This window comes from Littorina saxatilis, linkage group LG4 (assembly GCF_037325665.1).
Source record: "Littorina saxatilis isolate snail1 linkage group LG4, US_GU_Lsax_2.0, whole genome shotgun sequence".
Lineage (NCBI taxonomy): Eukaryota > Metazoa > Mollusca > Gastropoda > Littorinimorpha > Littorinidae > Littorina > Littorina saxatilis.
In genome coordinates this window covers 67661776-67678958 of record NC_090248.1, presented here as the reverse complement: position 1 = coordinate 67678958, position 17183 = coordinate 67661776, and the positions used below count along the sequence as shown (strand labels likewise).

General features: G+C 42.2%; 2 protein-coding genes across 2 annotated transcripts in view; both read left to right on the top strand.

Annotated features, from left to right (window-relative positions):
• Positions 1-17183, top strand: part of LOC138965455 (general transcription factor 3C polypeptide 1-like) — a 309846-nt gene that overhangs the window by 169004 nt on the left and 123659 nt on the right. The window lies entirely within an intron of this gene.
• LOC138963702 (FMRFamide receptor-like) lies at positions 4233-5741 on the top strand. Its single transcript, XM_070335548.1, has one exon. The coding sequence runs from the start codon at positions 4233-4235 to the stop codon at positions 5739-5741; it is 1509 nt and encodes a 502-aa protein (XP_070191649.1).

The window sequence follows — 17183 nt, the reverse complement described above, 5'->3', positions numbered from 1 at the left end:
GTGTTGATTCCTCGTGTGTGCGGCTTGTTCTTGCCGGCTCATTCTTTATTCACGAGTGTAGCCAGGCTGGGAAGCAAAATCGCGAACAGATAAGTGGTTGGCACACACCCCAGTTTGGATCCGACAATTGATTAATAGATCCATGGGGGAAGGAACTGAAGACAGAAAAGACATCATTTGAATGAAACTAGTTCCATAAGCGTACGGGCCCAGAAAATAGTTATAGAAAAAAATTGTACACACACACAAAATGAAATAAAATTAAATAGATAAGAGGCACACAATACAGCCCTGCTACCAGACAGTACCAGACAGTACCAGACAGTACCAGACAGTACCAGCGAGAGACAGGATCGAGATTTCTTCACCTGCAAGCCGTAATACTATCACATCATAGCGCTAATTTTTTTTTAAAGAAAAGAAAAGAGAAAGACAGAAAAAAAAGTACCGTCGAAGAAAAAGACCGCCGCGTCACAAGACGGTGCCAAAGACAGGCATCAGCGACATTGGCGTGTCGAGATTGTCAGCGCTAGTCGGTGTGGCTGTTGTCAGGCGACGCCAGCGATTGGAGCGTTGTGTGCCTGCCTCTGTGTGCGTGGTACACGTCGCACTGTCAAGTCTTTGCAGTGCTTTTCAACTTCGCCGATCGACAGGACTGCCGATTGGACTGTCTTGTGTGTGTGACCGCTTCTTATGAGGGTACGTTGAATTCTTGGTGTAAAGTTTCGAACATACTGGGAAAAATATCACTGGGTGCCTGCATTGTCTCGTGAAAAATTGATATTTGATCAAGTTGATATTTGATTTTATCAACAACAAAAATTAAAATAATAAAAAAATGTAAATACACTCCTAAAAACGTGAGATTATTTAAGGGGTGACACTGTGCTTAGCGAAGTGAAATGGGCGAGTAGCTTCAAGTCGGCGCGCGTGTTGTTTGAAAACAAAGTGGAACCAAGAGTTCTAATCAGCTCAAGTGTTATCGGTATCCAGAACCATTTTTCTCAAGACAATACGTGTTTCGTTCTGAATGTGTGTGCTACTTTACACAGGTGTTCACACTGGAAGACAGCACGGAGAAGCGAAAGGAAAATAATGTGTTAGACATCACAGTTAATTTGGTCAGTCTCACTGACGCTAGCCTGGTTCTTGTGGTGTTTCTCTAGAACCGTCATTACCTTTTCCAATCTGGACGAAATCATAGAAAACATAGAAATCGACACAAAACAGATCGTTTGACGCAGAAGTCCGCAATTAGCAATCTGATCGAAATCACAGAAAACAGCAGTCACTATTTGTAAACCTTGAGAAAATAGAAAAAAAGTCACCATTTGACAATCTGACTTAAATACTAGAAAACAGTCACATTTGACAATGTGAAAGAATAAGAAAAAACAGGAACCAACATTTGACAAAGAAAAAGATTGTTTAACCGGAAGTCACCACTTGACAATCTCAATAAAATTACAACAACAACAAAACTGAACTGAAACTGAAATCTGACCCACAAAAAGATCAGTTGACGCCGAAGCCATCATTTGTCAAAGAGGGACCAGACTTGACCAAGAAGCCGGTGTCACGTGCATAAAGCATCACTTGACACAGAAAGCACAGCGATCTATTTTCCCCTGGGACACCGCCAGCCCTGGACACTGTTCCTCACTCACAAGACCACTCCCCTCTATACACGCCCACTGACAGCGTCTCTTCGCTACAGTTATTAGTATTACCTATTTTTTCTCCATTCAAAACCACTTGGGATTCGTAGTTGAAAATCATACGTGCGTGTTAGAAAAAAGGTTCTGAGCCGAACAGTGAACGATAACTTTAGTCACTTAGAACACCGCTCTCCTCACCAAGAGTTTCTGCAACAAGTCCGATTATGTTCCACACTTTTTTCATTCAGAGGCAATTGGAAATCGTACCTGAAAACTGATGGGACACCGCTCTCCTCATCAAGATCTTTTGCAACAAGTACAATTATTCTCCAATTTTTTTCCATTCAAAAACAATTGGAAATCGTAGCTGAAAACGATATGTATGTGAGAGGGAAAAGAGGAAGTCGATGATGCGAGCAGCGAACGATAACAGTAATTGACATCACAGGAATTCCCTCGGCTCGATACTATGGCTGTCATTAGCTTATTATTTACCAAGCTGGGCGCTCCTAGATTGTAACTTCCCTCATCACAGGTGGTACAGAGATGTCATTTGGACGGCTTTTGCGTTATTAACTGACTGAGCTTGTTTGACCCTGCGAAGCTATTCTCCGGCTTGAGGCCAATATAGCGGCAAATCCCTGTCATTCTACGGCTCTGTGGACACTATATATGTAAACGGCATGTGGACAGTTTCTGGGAGAATTCTTGGCAGACTATGACTTTCATGCAATATATAGATCTATATACAATCTTGTTCTTGCCATAAAGCTGTCGTAGACGTTCGTGGCAAAGACCCTCTTTGCCACTCCTGGTTTGTTGTATGTAAAAAAAAACAAAAAACTATCGCGTCGTTTCGATTAACTCTTGCTTGGTTTATAACGGAAACTACTCTATCATCAAAAGCGTGCTGACAGAAGAAAAACCAACATCATTCTGCTGCTGTTTCTGTAACTACATGACTTGTTCTTTATAGGTTAACAGTGGCGAATAAAATCGAACGATTGCAATCATTTCGATTCGTCCAACGCCATCAACGCATGTGCAACAGCGCGACCGACCTCTGCAAGTGTTTGTGTTAGACTTGACTAGTGAGGATAAAACGGTCATACAGGTCAAATTTGGTTTATGAAAACAAACTGCTTTGCTATTTTTATAACTTCGACACCATCGACGTATTTGCAACAGCGAGATCTGCGACTTTTATTTCACCTGTTGTATGTAAAACTTGGGTCAGAAGCTTACCTGGTTAAGCATTTTAAACTTGGTGTATGACGGCAAACTAACATGTCATTTTGATAACTCCATCGCCCTTGACGTTTCTGTGTCAACAGCTGACCGATTTGTGTGGAGGGTCACGAGGGTCGCTGACCGATCTGTGTGGAGGGTCACGAGGGTCGCTGACCGGTCTGTGTGGAGGGTCACGAGGGTCGCTGACCGATTTGTGTGGAGGGTCACGAGGGTCGCTGACCGCCGTGCGAGCAAAGGAGAGTTTTATATTAGTCGCGCTAGTGTTCCGTCACACATTTGATCCGACGCCGCCATTCAATGTTCGACCGTCACGCATGCGTGGACGTGAGGCCGAGAGAACTCACCGCAACAGACTTGTCGTACCTTATGGTCATCGATGAAACCCGTCGCCTAGTGTTCGTGCGGAAACTCATAAAAAAATAACTATTCTGTGCCCATGAATCTCTGTGGGGCCATTGTGGCCAAGTCTCTGTGATCTCAGGAAAGAGAGGCCAAAGGTTTATCGCCCAGTGTTTTCGACTTAATTTGTTTCGGATGAAATAAAAATGTTGCACGCACCATTAGGCACAGTGTTTCCGACTTCAAAAGTGTTTTTGTCATTGGACACAATAACTCTATTACAACAAAAAAAGAGAGTAGAAAAAACAACACCATACAAGAACAAAATATAAGAGAAAAGAAAACAAACGTGCAAGAAATCTTGAGACCACGAAAAACTAAATTAAAAAGAACAAAAATACAGCAGACAAGGACAAAAGAGAAAAGAAAAGAAATACAGAGTGCAAGATGTCTGCTTGAATTTTGTGTTACAACAGATTTGTCCACAACAACGAAGAATAGTTACGATTGACATGGTTAATAAAAATCAACGCTGGTTTTTTATGCCAAACAGCTGCTACTCTTGAAGTAGACCGAACCGTTTGTCGCATACATAATTCATTCTTCTTCGTTCATGCGATCACGCGCTTATCAGTGCTTTGAGAGAAGAGAGGGAAAAGTGAATGAAGCGAGACACTTAATGAACGACACGAAATAACGGACTCGCAGCTCATCACCTGCTTGCTCGCAGGGGACCGGAAAACGACTTTTCCGCAAATGAATGATTAATTTATTTTTTATTTGGACTTTTATCTTCTTCTTTGTTTCTGTCAGAGATGGAGAAAATTCAGATGAATTGTGACAACATACTCCTTATCCAGTGGTAGCTCATGGAGTGAATTCTGCGCACAGTCATTTGATGGAGAACACGAATATATACACTTAACATCAAACTTTTCCCCCAACGAGAATCATACAGTGAAACCTATAGCCTCTGAACTTACAATGGAAGGGGGGTACTACGGGTGGCTGGACATGGACCTCAACGAGACGTACGACGACCACGACGGCGACCTGCTGGGCGATGCGGGCGGGCAGGCAGACAACGTGTACCAGCAGAAGCTGGTGTACTACCTGATGGGGATCGGCGGGCTGATCGTGTGCAGCCTGGGCATGGTGGCCAACGTGCTGTCCGTGGCGGTGCTGACCCGTCGCTCCATGAGGTCGTCCACCTACACCTACCTGGCGGCGCTGGCCGTGTGCGACTGTCTGGTGCTGGTCTTCACCGTGCTGCTCGTCATGAAGGACGCCAAGACCCACGACGCCACTGACGCCCTGGACCAGATGTACAACCTCTACTTCCCCTACGTCCACCCCACCGTCTTCATCTTCCAGGTCACCTCCATCTGGCTGACCTTAGCTTTCACCGTGGACCGCTACATCATGATCTGCCACCCCTTCAAGGCCGAGTTCATGTGCCGCAGGTCGAGGGCCCGCAAGGTGGTGGTGGCGCTCTACATCTCCGGGGCCATCTTCTGCATCCCCAAGTTCCTGGAGTACTACACGCAGCGCTACGAGCTGTCGCTGATGAACCGCACCGAGGTGATCTACATGATGGACATGACGGACATCGGCAAGAACGAGGTGTTCCGCGAGATCGTTCACTCGTGGATGTACCTGATCTGCGTGTGCGGCCTGCCATTCCTGACGCTGGTTGTCCTCAACGCCTTCCTCATGTACGCCGTGCACCTGTCGCGGCTGAAAGGCAAGCAGCTGAACGCCAAGGAGAAGCACCGCAACGACACCACCATCATGCTGATCGGCGTCATCGTCATCTTCCTCATCTGCCAGGGCCCCGCGCTGGTCTCGCGCATGATCTACGCCTTCAAGCCCATCACGCGCATTACGCGCGCCGAGGTGACCCTCAACGAGGTGGCCAACTTCCTCGTCATCCTCAACTCCGCCATCAACATCGTGCCCTACTACTTCTTTGGCAAGAAGTTCCGCAGCGAGTTCTGGCGCCTCTTCTGCAGCTGCCTCTTCGACCGCGACGAGCTGAAGAAGATCACGCGCAGCTTCAGCCTCTCCATGGACCCCGGCCGGCGCTGGAGTGTCGCCAGCAACAACTACGAGCTCAACGGCTATGTGGGAGGAGGAGGCGGGGTAGGAGGAGGCGGGGGAAGAGGAGGAGGGGGAAGAGGAGGAGGGGGAAGAGGAGGAGGGGGAGGAGGTGGTGGTCTGGTCGGAGGGGGGTTAAGCTGCACGGCTCATCGCCACAGCAGTATCGAGACCCCCCTCATCACCAACAATTGCAAAGACCGGACCTCACCGATCTTCGGGGAGAAGACTTCGCCGTCGTCCGGTTCGGTGCAGTATCTAGCCCCCGATACCTATGTGGGAAAGACGAACGGTCACGCCAACAGTTACTCCTCCTTAGACCAGGGGAGTAAGAGTCCCAAACAGGTGAAAGTGACCGTGCCTGGTAGTGACTTGTGTCCTCAGACTGGTGTGTGATTTTCTTGAAAATGAAATTTGTGACTTTATTCAACGTGTAGGGAAAGCTAAACTCGTTTTTATCAACACTTTCTCTTCCTTAGACCAGGAGAACTGGAGTTTAAAACAGGTGAACGTATCTGTTCTGTGCGTGTGATATGCAGAGAAGAAACTGAAAGAGTTGTGACTTTAATTCAAAATGCGTTTTCTACGTTAGGGAAAGATATCGTTTTTACCGGAACTCGCTTTTACCAACATTTACTTTTCCAAAGACCAGGAGAACTGGAGTTGTTAACATGTGAAAGTGACGGTGCCTGGTCCACAGATTGGTGTGTGATGTGCACAACATAAAATGAAAGAGTTGTGTATATTTCAGTGTAGCGAAAGGTAAACTCGTTTTCACGAACGGCCTGGCCAACATTTCATCTTCCGTGATCCGGGGGAATCGAAGTCCTGAGCAAATGAAAATGGTCATGCCTGGCCGTGATTATGTTTACAAACCTGTGTGTGATGTGATAAGAAAAAATAACAGTAATGTAAGTTCAGAGGTGTTTTTTTTTTAATTTGCAGAAAGTCCAACGCATTTTTAATAACGGTCAAGCCAGCAGTTAATGTTTCATGACCCAGGTTAATTTAAATCCAAAACGTATTGGTGGCGCCCAGTGGGTGATGATGTCAAACAAAAAACACTTTGGACTTCAAATTGAAGACTCGGTTTGATTGGGATGGGACTTCAAACTGTACACTCAATTTGATTGGATAAATGTGACTCCCAATAAATTTAGAAGATATATTTCAAACTTCCACAGTAAACCCTGACCCCTTAGGACTCAGAAACAAAAAGAGCGCGAGAAATAATACGCAAATGTGACGTTGAAGGGTGAAAAAAACGATGTAAAATTATTTGCGTTGCTTGATGTTACGCCATTGTCCTCGACATTGGACTTGGATTGCAGACGTTAAGCAAGACACGAATGTGTTTTCGTTCTTCTCCTCTTGTGTTTGTTTTTAATTTTCTGTAATTCGGTTAAGGCTCAGTTCTGAATTATTCAACTGTCGGTTCGGAAAGGGAAGCACTGCCGTGACGTGAGTAAATTGAGCTGTTCGTCAACGATAACACAAGCTTGTGATCTGGCGTTGTGAATAAGAAGCTCATTTCACATCCTTCTATGTGATACCCCGTGATGAAAACTAATCTCTTTTTTTTCTCGCAGTTTTATCTGTCGGGTTTTACCATGTTTGTTCAGTCAATGTTTGTCAAATTTACCAGAAAAACACGCGTGTGTTTGTTCAGTCGGACGGTCTCTAGGCAGGACCAAGTCTGTATATTGACCGATGGAAAAGTGGAACTTGGTCATGATGATTGAACGCAGATCAAAGAAACCTGGCCGTGACAAAAAAAATGTTATGCTGGACAAACGAACATTGCGAGTGTGTGTGCGTTACGCGTGATGTTAGTTCACTTGTCTACGTTAAGTACGTGTGCAGATTTTATTTGCATTACTACACTACTATACACTGCATTACTATTATGTTTTGCATTATTTCGTCATGTTATGTCTTTCAATCTCACCTCTGTTGGAGTGTATTTCTTTCCAGTTTTTAATTTATTTACTGTTCTGCACTGTTCTGTCTTCTTATTTCACGTTTATTAATCTTGCTTCTGTTGAGTTAATGTGTAGATTTTCTTATTTTGCACTGTTTTGTCCTGTTATTTCGTAAAGTGTTCACTCTGTTTAGTATGTATTTAGATTTTCTTTACTGTTTTGTCGTGTTGATCAAGTCAACAAATTATAAAAATCGAAACTATGTTTAAAAAAACAATTATGATAGCCAAATGCTTAGTAGCCGTCCACTTGTAAACTTACTTTTGTGCATGTTTATGAAGATTAAAAAAAGTTTTAACTTTCAACATAAACAAAATCACAATTCAGACATCTATGCTATTTTGGTAGAAACTTTTATTTTGTCGGTCCTTTCCATCATTAAGTGTGATTTTTGTTCTAAAGTGTCCATTTCAATTGGTAAGTGCTCGGCGGCACAAAAAAAGTGCGTTTAGAGTAAGATAGAGCGTGGGTGTTTTGGGCCTTTAAGCTTTTTGTCAAATTAACAGAGTCATAAGAGATAGAGTGCAATAGAACCAGATCGTAACCAGACACCGTGGGTACGAACCTGACTGATGCTAAACGGATTGTGCATTAGCGAGTGCATGCATTGATCTATCGTTTTGCGCTCCGCAATGTGATGAGGAAATGCAGGGGCAGATATTGCATGCTCTGAGCGTGTACATTGATTCATTGGCTGTCTGTGGTGGTGTGATAGATCTGTGCTGTGTAGCGGCAGGCGGATTGTTTTCACGTGCTCTATGAGATTGTGTTTTGAACAATCCCTCCCACCCTCTTAGTCGGTCTACTGCTTGTCTGTGTCTCATTTGTCTGTCTGTCTGTCTGTCTGTCTGTCTGTCTGTCTCTCTCTCTCTCTCTCTCTCTCTCTCTCTCTCTCTCTCTCTCTCTCTCTCTCTCTCTCTCATCCCATTTACATACACATGCCTGTTCGCATCCACACACAACAACCTGTCGGTTGAAGGGACGTTCATAAAAACACGCACCGGTCTTATCTGCAAATCTAAAATATAATTTGATTTGTCGATTTTCTTATGTTCTGAATTGTATAATCCACTGGATGCACAAACAGATAAATAAGCAAATAATTAAAGAAAGAAACAAACAAATACGTCTCGTTTGAAATATAGATGAATAAACAAATAAATAAGCAAAATTATTGACGTATTTCTGAAGCTATTTTTTGACTCACATGCGAAGCAAAAGTGAGTCTATGTACTCACCCGAGTCGTCCGTCCGTCCGTCCGGACGTCCGGACGTCCGGAAAACTTTAACGTTGGATATTTCTTGGACACTATTCAGTCTATCAGTACCAAATTTGGCAAGATGGTGTATGATGACAAGGCCCAAAAAAACATACATAGCATCTTGACCTTGCTTCAAGGTCAAGGTCGCAGGGGCCATAAATGTTGCCTAAAAAACAGCTATTTTTCCCATTTTTCCCATTTTCTCTGAAGTTTTTGAGATTGAATACCTCACCTACATATGATATATAGGGCAAAGTAAGCCCCATCTTTTGATACCAGTTTGGTTTACCTTGCTTCAAGGTCAAGGTCACAGGAGCTCTTCAAAGTTGGATTGTATATATATTTTGAAGTGACCTTGACCCTGAACTATGGAAGATAACTGTTTCAAACTTAAAAATTATGTGGGGCACATGTTATGCTTTCATCATGAGACACATTTGGTCACATATGATCAAGGTCAAGGTCACTTTGACCCTTATGAAATGTGACCAAAATAAGCTAGTGAACCACTAAAAGTGACCATATCTCATGGTAGAAAGAGCCAATAAGCACCATTGTACTTCCTATGTCTTGAATTAACAGCTTTGTGTTGCATGACCTTGGATGACCTTGACCTTGGGTCAAGGTCACATGTATTTTGGTAGGAAAAATGTGTAAAGCAGTTCTTAGTGTATGATGTCATTGCTAGGTTTAGTTACCCTAAAGGTCGAGGTCAAGCATGTGAGTCGTATGGGCTTTGCCCTTCTTGTTTTCTATTTTCACCGGACCATACGTGGTCATTCAGTCATTTATGTCTGTCAATCCTGTAGGCCACTACTACAACACTGTTTGCCTCCCATCCTACGGCATGACTTATTTCGATGAGGGTAAATCAGTGCTAAGACGTGTACTTCTAGCATCAAAAAATATACCACCAGAGGCCTGTGTTTTATAGTCAGAAACCATTTGCATTTAGATTACACCTCCACCATAGGAGTGCGACGTGCTCTTGCAGTCGCCAAGTAGGAAGATTTGTCGCATAGAGTAGGGTATTGAAGAAAAGCTGCTGGCTTCTTTGCACTCCTTAATTCAGCGTGTTAGTGTGAGAGTACTGGGTTCGAGGGTTTGCTGGTTATACATGTAATCTAGGTATAGCTAGAGACTAGTGGCGTACATGATTGGCAGACCTACATTGGTCAGACACAAGGTGCCTATAGACAGTTGGCTAAATTCTTGGTATATATTCCAAGATGTACGAACAGTATATCTTCCTTTTGTTGTGGAAAACTTGTTTGTGCAGTTCCTATTAGTCCTTTGGTACCCCCTGCGGGTTAGCGGGAAGAATTTACCCGATGCTCCCCAGCATGTCGTAAGAGGCGACTAACGGATTCTGTTTCTCCTTTTACCCTTGTTAAGTGTTTCTTGTATAGAATATAGTCAATGTTTGTAAAGATTTTAGTCAAGCAGTATGTAAGAAATGTTAAGTCCTTTGTACTGGAAACTTGCATTCTCCCAGTAAGGTCATATATTGTACTACGTTGCAAGCCCCTGGAGCAATTTTTTGATTAGTGCTTTTTGTGAACAAGAAACAATTAACAAGTGGCTTTATCCCATCTCCCCCCTTTCCCCGTCGCGATATAACCTTCGTGGTTGAAAACGACGTTAAACACCAAATAAAGAAAGAGTAGTCCTTTGGTGAAGATCGCAACGACCAAAGCATGGTTATTTAAGGCTAAAGCAGGAAAAAAACAGAAACAAAAACAGACCAAAAGCGACGAAAATGCGATTATCTTTTAAACCATGATTTAAAGTAGAACTACTCCGCCACTTTAAAAAAAAAACCTGTCTAAACAGAACAGTGGAATATAATCTAATTTTACAGTTCTGGTCTCGTTGTGGGTGACCAACTTTCGGCACAAATTTCGTTTCTGAGATTTGTTCGGTCGATCGCCAGTACTCAGTTTTAAGTCCACTTTACTTGAGAAGAGGAGTGCAGTGCGTAGAGTACCCGTATAACTTGTCTGAGGTCGTGAGTCTCAAGGAAAGTTGAGAATATTGACAGCGGGCATCTCAACAGTCACCAAGCATAATTAGATGTGCACCTTGTTCCAACCGTCTCCGACACACCACGCCCCAGACAGAGAAAACAAAGCCAGTCTCATTAGGGACTAACCGCATTAGCAGCCCTGGCAACATCGAAACAACTTTTTTAGGGAGCCTTAGTCATCGGAGACTGCTAAAGGAAAATGTTGTCCTGACTCAGAGAGAGAGAGAATTTTGCTATGACAAATACAGTCTTCTTGTCTGAGTAATTGAAGGAATTTAGTCACAACGGTGAATTCTGTTATTTTTTTAAACGTGGGAAAAAAGTAGTAGAAAACAACTATAACTTTGAGCAACATTTCGGTAATGGAAAGAATAATGTCCAATCATCTACTGGCCGTATAAAATTTCATCTCACACGGCATCACTGCAGAGCGCCTAGAACTGTACCCACGGAATATGCGCGATATAAGCTTCATTGATTGATTGATTGATTCAAAAAAATGTTATGCTCAATTCGCTTATTGTAGCATTCTGCGTACAGTAGGCTGTAAATATTTACCCCAGAACTTTACTGTAACTAGTTTCCACTGTAGGGGAAGGGCCTCTAATATGGACCACTTTTTGTTTATTGCTGATAACTAGCTTGTTTTCTTGTGAAGAAGTTTCATTTTGTGGTTGGTAGTCCTTCTCTCTTAGGTGAACCGTTAGGCCTAATTAGAGTGAAATAGCTTTGATAGACATTCAGCAAAAATTAAATACAGAAAAAATCACAAAGGGTCCATATTGGGAGCCTGGGCGCCTAATATGGACCAGTGAAGTGGCCTTCACGAATCACTGTAAAAAGCCCCCTATATTTCAAAATAACATGAAACAACTTAGTGTACAAGTCAGCCTAATTGAAATAGGCTCTAGATTTATCTGTTTCGGGTTGATGAGAGCATTATTTGAAACACACCAGGAAACTAAAGAAGCTTATCAAAAACAAAGTAAAAATAAGTGAAATTATCAACTTCCACAAAAAGAAGACTTTTTGTTATATTTTTTTGAAACCTCGAGGGCTAGTTATAGGTTATTTCCAGCAAGCTTCTTAATGAATTAATGAAAATAGCCTTTAGCTTTTATTTTCTTCGATTTGTTGAAGGTGGTCCATATTAGGGGACTCGCACATACTTTGAGATTTTGCTATTATTTTTTGTTTGCAGTAGAAACTCGGGCCGGGGGTCAACACTGCTAAAATGCAACAAATGCGGTCTTAGCTGTCATAAAAAGCAATTTTTGTTTGATAAAAGCTTTGGCTGTGGACAGAAACGAGTCCGTTTTAGACAGCAAATTTAGAGTGAACGCTGCCAAAAGTGAAAAAAAGAGAAAAAGCCTAACGGTTTTGAGATGTGTGATTCTGCAACTGTTTTGACATGTGCAAGTTATCCAGAGAGGGTGAATACAGCGAATAAAACTTTTTTTGAGCGCTCTAGCGCCGTTAGTTTGTCAGAACAGGAGGTGGTCCATATTAGGAGCCGGTCCATATTAGGAGCCCTTCCCCTACGTACAATGTCCGACGTAAGAAACCCCTGCACTCGCACGCACTGCCAAAGTTGAATAGTTCATAGTTTTTAAACTTTTGTAAATTGCGAACCGGAAAAGATATATAGATTCCGGCTGATGTTTCATTGTCTCACGGATGAGTGTAGGTTAGGTACGTGTGTAGTCTTTTCGACTTGTTCATAAATTATGTAACTTCCAAGTTGTCGAAATTCAGTAATATTGCATACCAACAGAAAGATCTATCAATTACTTATCATGAGCAAGAAATATATATGGCTTACCTATGTGTTATTTACACATTAACATGCTTCCGTTTGAAACTTCGAGGTCGTCATCGTGGATTGACGCCCGACCTTGCGACGGAGGGTTTTAGTTAGACTTTGGTTGATTAATTAGTCAATCCACGATGAAGACCGAGAAGTTTCAAATGGAAGCATGTTAATGTTATTGTAATTCAATCTGACGACGATCTCTTTCCTGCTTTCATGCGATGGTAAACACAGAATTGGTTCAGTTCTGTTCACACACTACTTTCAGTCCACCTACCTGCAAGGGTCAAGTCCCAAGAAATATGTCTCTGTATTCCTATCTTATCACTCTGTTCCTGTTTTGTTTTCTTTCACATACATTTTCCCTTCTTTTTTGACGGGTTTCTGGACAGCAAACTCTAAAACAAATTCTTTCACCACAAAAGCGATCTTTGGAATTGACTGACGTAGTCCGGAAGAATTCATGCATCAACTTACGTCACGTATTCGACGTCATCACTTCGCATACCTTATGGTCTCGGTATTTCGTTGGCCTTCATATTTCCTACTTGTAAAATGACCCTCAAAGCTAACCGAGACTAATTGAGGTTGTATCGACTCGTCGGCATATATACTTGTCTCGTCTAAATATCGGGCCCTATTACTACGCTGAAAACACAATAGCTGACATTAATATAGCATGACTTCCCTTCTTTGTCTCTGTTAATCTAGGGAGAAAATATCCAGCGATATTTCTCCGTAGGCCTAAAATAACTTGCGCAGCCGCAGAAACAAGAAAATGGAAATCTTTTATGAAATGATTGGGAGCCACACAAATTTGACCTTGATTCCGACCATGAACCCGCTGTTGATAATCTGGAAGGTCGTACCAGAAATGCAGATCTATCTCTGGGCGATTCATAGATTCAACCTACAAACTGCGACCTCATCTGTGATCAGATGGCCAAGCAATGCGTGAAATATTTTATTCTAAAGCCTTATGTCGTTATGTCCCGCAGTGGGGCACTGCGGTTATGAAATTAAAGGCCCCTCCTGTTTTTGGAACCGCAGGAGCTTTCTAGTTTGCTGTTAGGTAGATTTTTGGTTCCTCTTTCCTGTCATGCTCTCTTTTTCTTCATGAATTCTTTTATTTTTTCTGCCTTCTTGCTCATTCACCTGTATTTTTTCCAAAAATCTCTTCTCTTGCCGCTTGTCTCGCGATTCATGTATAGTTTAATCTGTTAGTGTTCTGATGTAAGTCCAGCAGTAGATAGGTTAAGCCTATTTTAACATACTGGAAACTGGTAATCTTCCAGTAGGTATTAATTTAGTTTTACTAAAGCCTGCTGGGACACAAGTAATGGGTTAGTGCATTTGTAAACAGGAATCGCTTGACAAGTGGCCCCCTTCATCCCCCCTTCCTCGTCCTGATATGGCTCTGCGTAGTCGGCTGGACGTTAAGCAACAAATAAACAAACAAACAAACAAACAATGTCGTTATGACTCGTTTCGACAAGCATTAAACGGATGAAATTAACCAAATGCAGTTTATTCTTCAGAAAAATGCACACAAAAAATGGGTTGGGTTCGGTGATTTGTACATAAATGTCTTCCTCACGATAGATTCGCTGATTTGTCTTATGAAGCCGTCATCAACACGAACACAATGATTGCAGAAGCAAACTCTGTACCTACACGACCGAGACACAAGACTGATTATTTCACAGCTGCAATGTGAATAGAGAACAAAGATGTTTTGGGTAAGCTTACTCACGTCAGGTCTTCACTGACAAGCTAGAACAGACGGAAAATTCCGAACAAAAGTAAATGACGTCAAAGTCTCTTTCTCTTTGAGTGTAACTTTGTCATGACGTCTTTTTGTGACAGTATACGCGACAATTTGTTCGCTTCCGGTGTCATTTTAGACTGAAAAGCAACTCAAAAGAAGGAGCTAAGCCTGTGTCTTGAAACAGCTGAAACACTCTTTTGGGTTGCCGTTTCAATGTTAACCAAAAAGTTAAAGAAAAAAAACAAGGTTCAGTTGCGAACTGACAGCGGATTGAGCATTTATTCCGGTTGATGAAGGTACGATTGAACTTTATTCTCTCCGTCAACCAACAAGACTAGAGTTGTAGCAGACGAAAAACAAAGTGTGCGTTTTTCCTGTCTTGTGAAGGCGATTATGTCGTTATAAGTTATCTGTACGTTGTGAAGACATTTCAAAACAATATTTAGCTTTGATGCGTCACGGGATATAAGCTTATACGTTTTCATCCATGGAATTAGTTTTTTCGTCTCAGCAGGGTGAATGAATTCATTTTGTCTTTTCCGGAACTGGACAAAACTGGCCTTGCCAAGACTGAAACAAAATATAGTTCTACAACTTCTAGGCTTGGGTTGATTGCCCATGGTGAATTTCCAATGATTTGTTTCCACATCCCATGACAAATTCTCTTTACTTTGGTCATGCCATATATACGTTACAGCTCCGTCCATCCATGGTATCGCGTGATATTTTGTCTCGACGGGGTGAAAGAATCGAGTGACGTCACTCTCGATCATATTCATTGACCCAGTCTGGACAAAATATCAGGCGATACCATGGATGGACGGAGCTGTAACTTATTAATGACCGGTAATTTTTAATGAGTTGGGGCATTCTGACCAATCACAGGACCGGCACGGTTGGCCTAGTAGTAAGGCGTCCGCCCCGTGATCGGTTCGAACCCCGGCCGGGTCATACCTAAGACTTTCAAATTGGCAATCTAGTGGCTGCTCCGCCTGGTGTCTGGCATTATGGGGTTAGTGCTAGGACTGGTTGGTCCTGTGTCAGAATAATGTGACTGGGTGAGACATGAAGCCTGTGCTGCGACTTCTGTCTTGTGTGTGGCGCACGTTAGGGGGAAAGGCCCCTAATATGGACCACTTTTTGTTTATTGCTAATAACTAGTTTGTTTTCTTGCGAAGAAGTTTCATTTTGTGGTTGGTAGTCCTTCTCTCTTAGTTTAACAGTTAGGCCTAATTAGAGTGAAATAGCTTTGATAGACATTCAGCAAAAATTAAATACAGAAAAAATCACAAATGGTCCATATTAGGAGCCTGGGCGCCCAATATGGACCAGTGAAGCGGTCTTCACGAATCACTGTAAAAAGCCCCCTATACTTCAAAATAACATGATACAACTTAGTGTGCAAGTCAGACTTATTCAAATATGCTTTAGATTGAGCTGTTTCGGGTTGACGAGAGCGTTATTTGAAGCACACCAGGAAACTGAAGAAGCTTATCAAAAACAGAGTGAAAATAAGTGAAATTATCAACTTCGACCAAAAAAAGACTATTTGTTATATTTTTTTGAAATCTCGAGGGCTAGTTAATAGGTTATTTTCAGCAAGCTTCTTAATGAATTAATTAAAACTGCCTTTAGTTTTTATTTTCTTCGACTTGTTGAAGGTGGTCCATATTAGGGGACTCACACATACTTTGAGGTTTTGCTATTATTTTTTGTTTGCAGTAGAAACTCGGGGTACACACTGTTAAAATATAACAAATACTGTCTTAGCTGTCATATATAGCCATTTTTTGTGTTATGAAATCTTTGGCTGTGGACAGAAACGAGTCCGTTTTAGGCGGCAAATTTAGAGTGAACGCTGCCAAAAGTGAAAAAAAGCGAAAAAGCCTAACGGTTTTGAGGTTTGTGTTTCTGCAACTGTTTTGACTTGTGCAACTTATCCAGAGAGGGTGAATAAAGCGAATGAAAATGTTTTGAGCGCTCTAGCGCCGTTAGTTTGTCAGAACAGGAGGTGGTCCATATTAGGAGCCGGTCCATATTAGGAGCCTTTCCCCTATATGTCAAAGCAGCACAGCCCTAATGTGGCCCTTCGTGGGCATGGGCGTTAAGCAAACAAACAAACAAACCAATCACAGGATCTGTTTCATTAAAACGCCAACTTGATTGAATTACAATTATGTTTCGACGGAAGTGGGTGTCAAACAGCATTCTCGTTTGAAAATCGCAGATTTGCTATATTTGAACTTAACTCTCAACCGTTCGAACCGTATTTCACGGAGATGCTATTCATATTGGAATTTAACCGTCAACTGTTCCAACCGTATATCACAGGTTTGCTAAATTTTGAATGTTACCGTAAACAGTTTTCACTTGCATATCACAGATTTTTTATATTTTACTTTAACCGTAAATGGTTTCAACGGTGAATCACAGATTAGCAATCTTGGGGGAGGCAACAGAAGTACGTCGTCGATGCCGTTAACATTTGCTTAGCTGTGCTATTTCCTTAAAGATGATTTATGCCGTGTTTGCCCTTTTTGCATGAAGGAGAAGCTTAACGCGGTGCAAATCTGTAGATGACGAGGCCGTTTCTTAAAAAGATATTTCCCGCCAAAAAGCACAAAAACCAACCTGTCTCAAATCTCCCCAAAAGCTGCACATGTTTGCAGTTAGCGATGATGACTCGTCGCGATATAACCTTCGTGGTTGAAAACGACGTTAAACACCAAATAAAGAAAGAAAGCGATGATGACACTACACACATAGGACACCTTACAGTCAGTGTAGGAACGTTCAGTTACTCAAATATACAACGCTAACTTATGGATAATCTTTGAAGATTGTTAATTCTCAGTGCATGTACTCTGTCTGTTTTTCCTTCGTCCCACTTTTTCTTCGCCGCTGACAGGAGTGGAAATGACACGCATTTGCTAGATAACAGACTAGATAACAGGCTAGATAGCAGGCTAGATAACAGGCTAGATAACAGG

What these genes read in the sequence shown, in the direction of transcription:
- LOC138963702 (XM_070335548.1), top strand. Translation starts at nt 4,233, where the DNA reads ATGGAAGGGGGGTACTACGGGTGGCTGGACATGGACCTCAACGAGACG.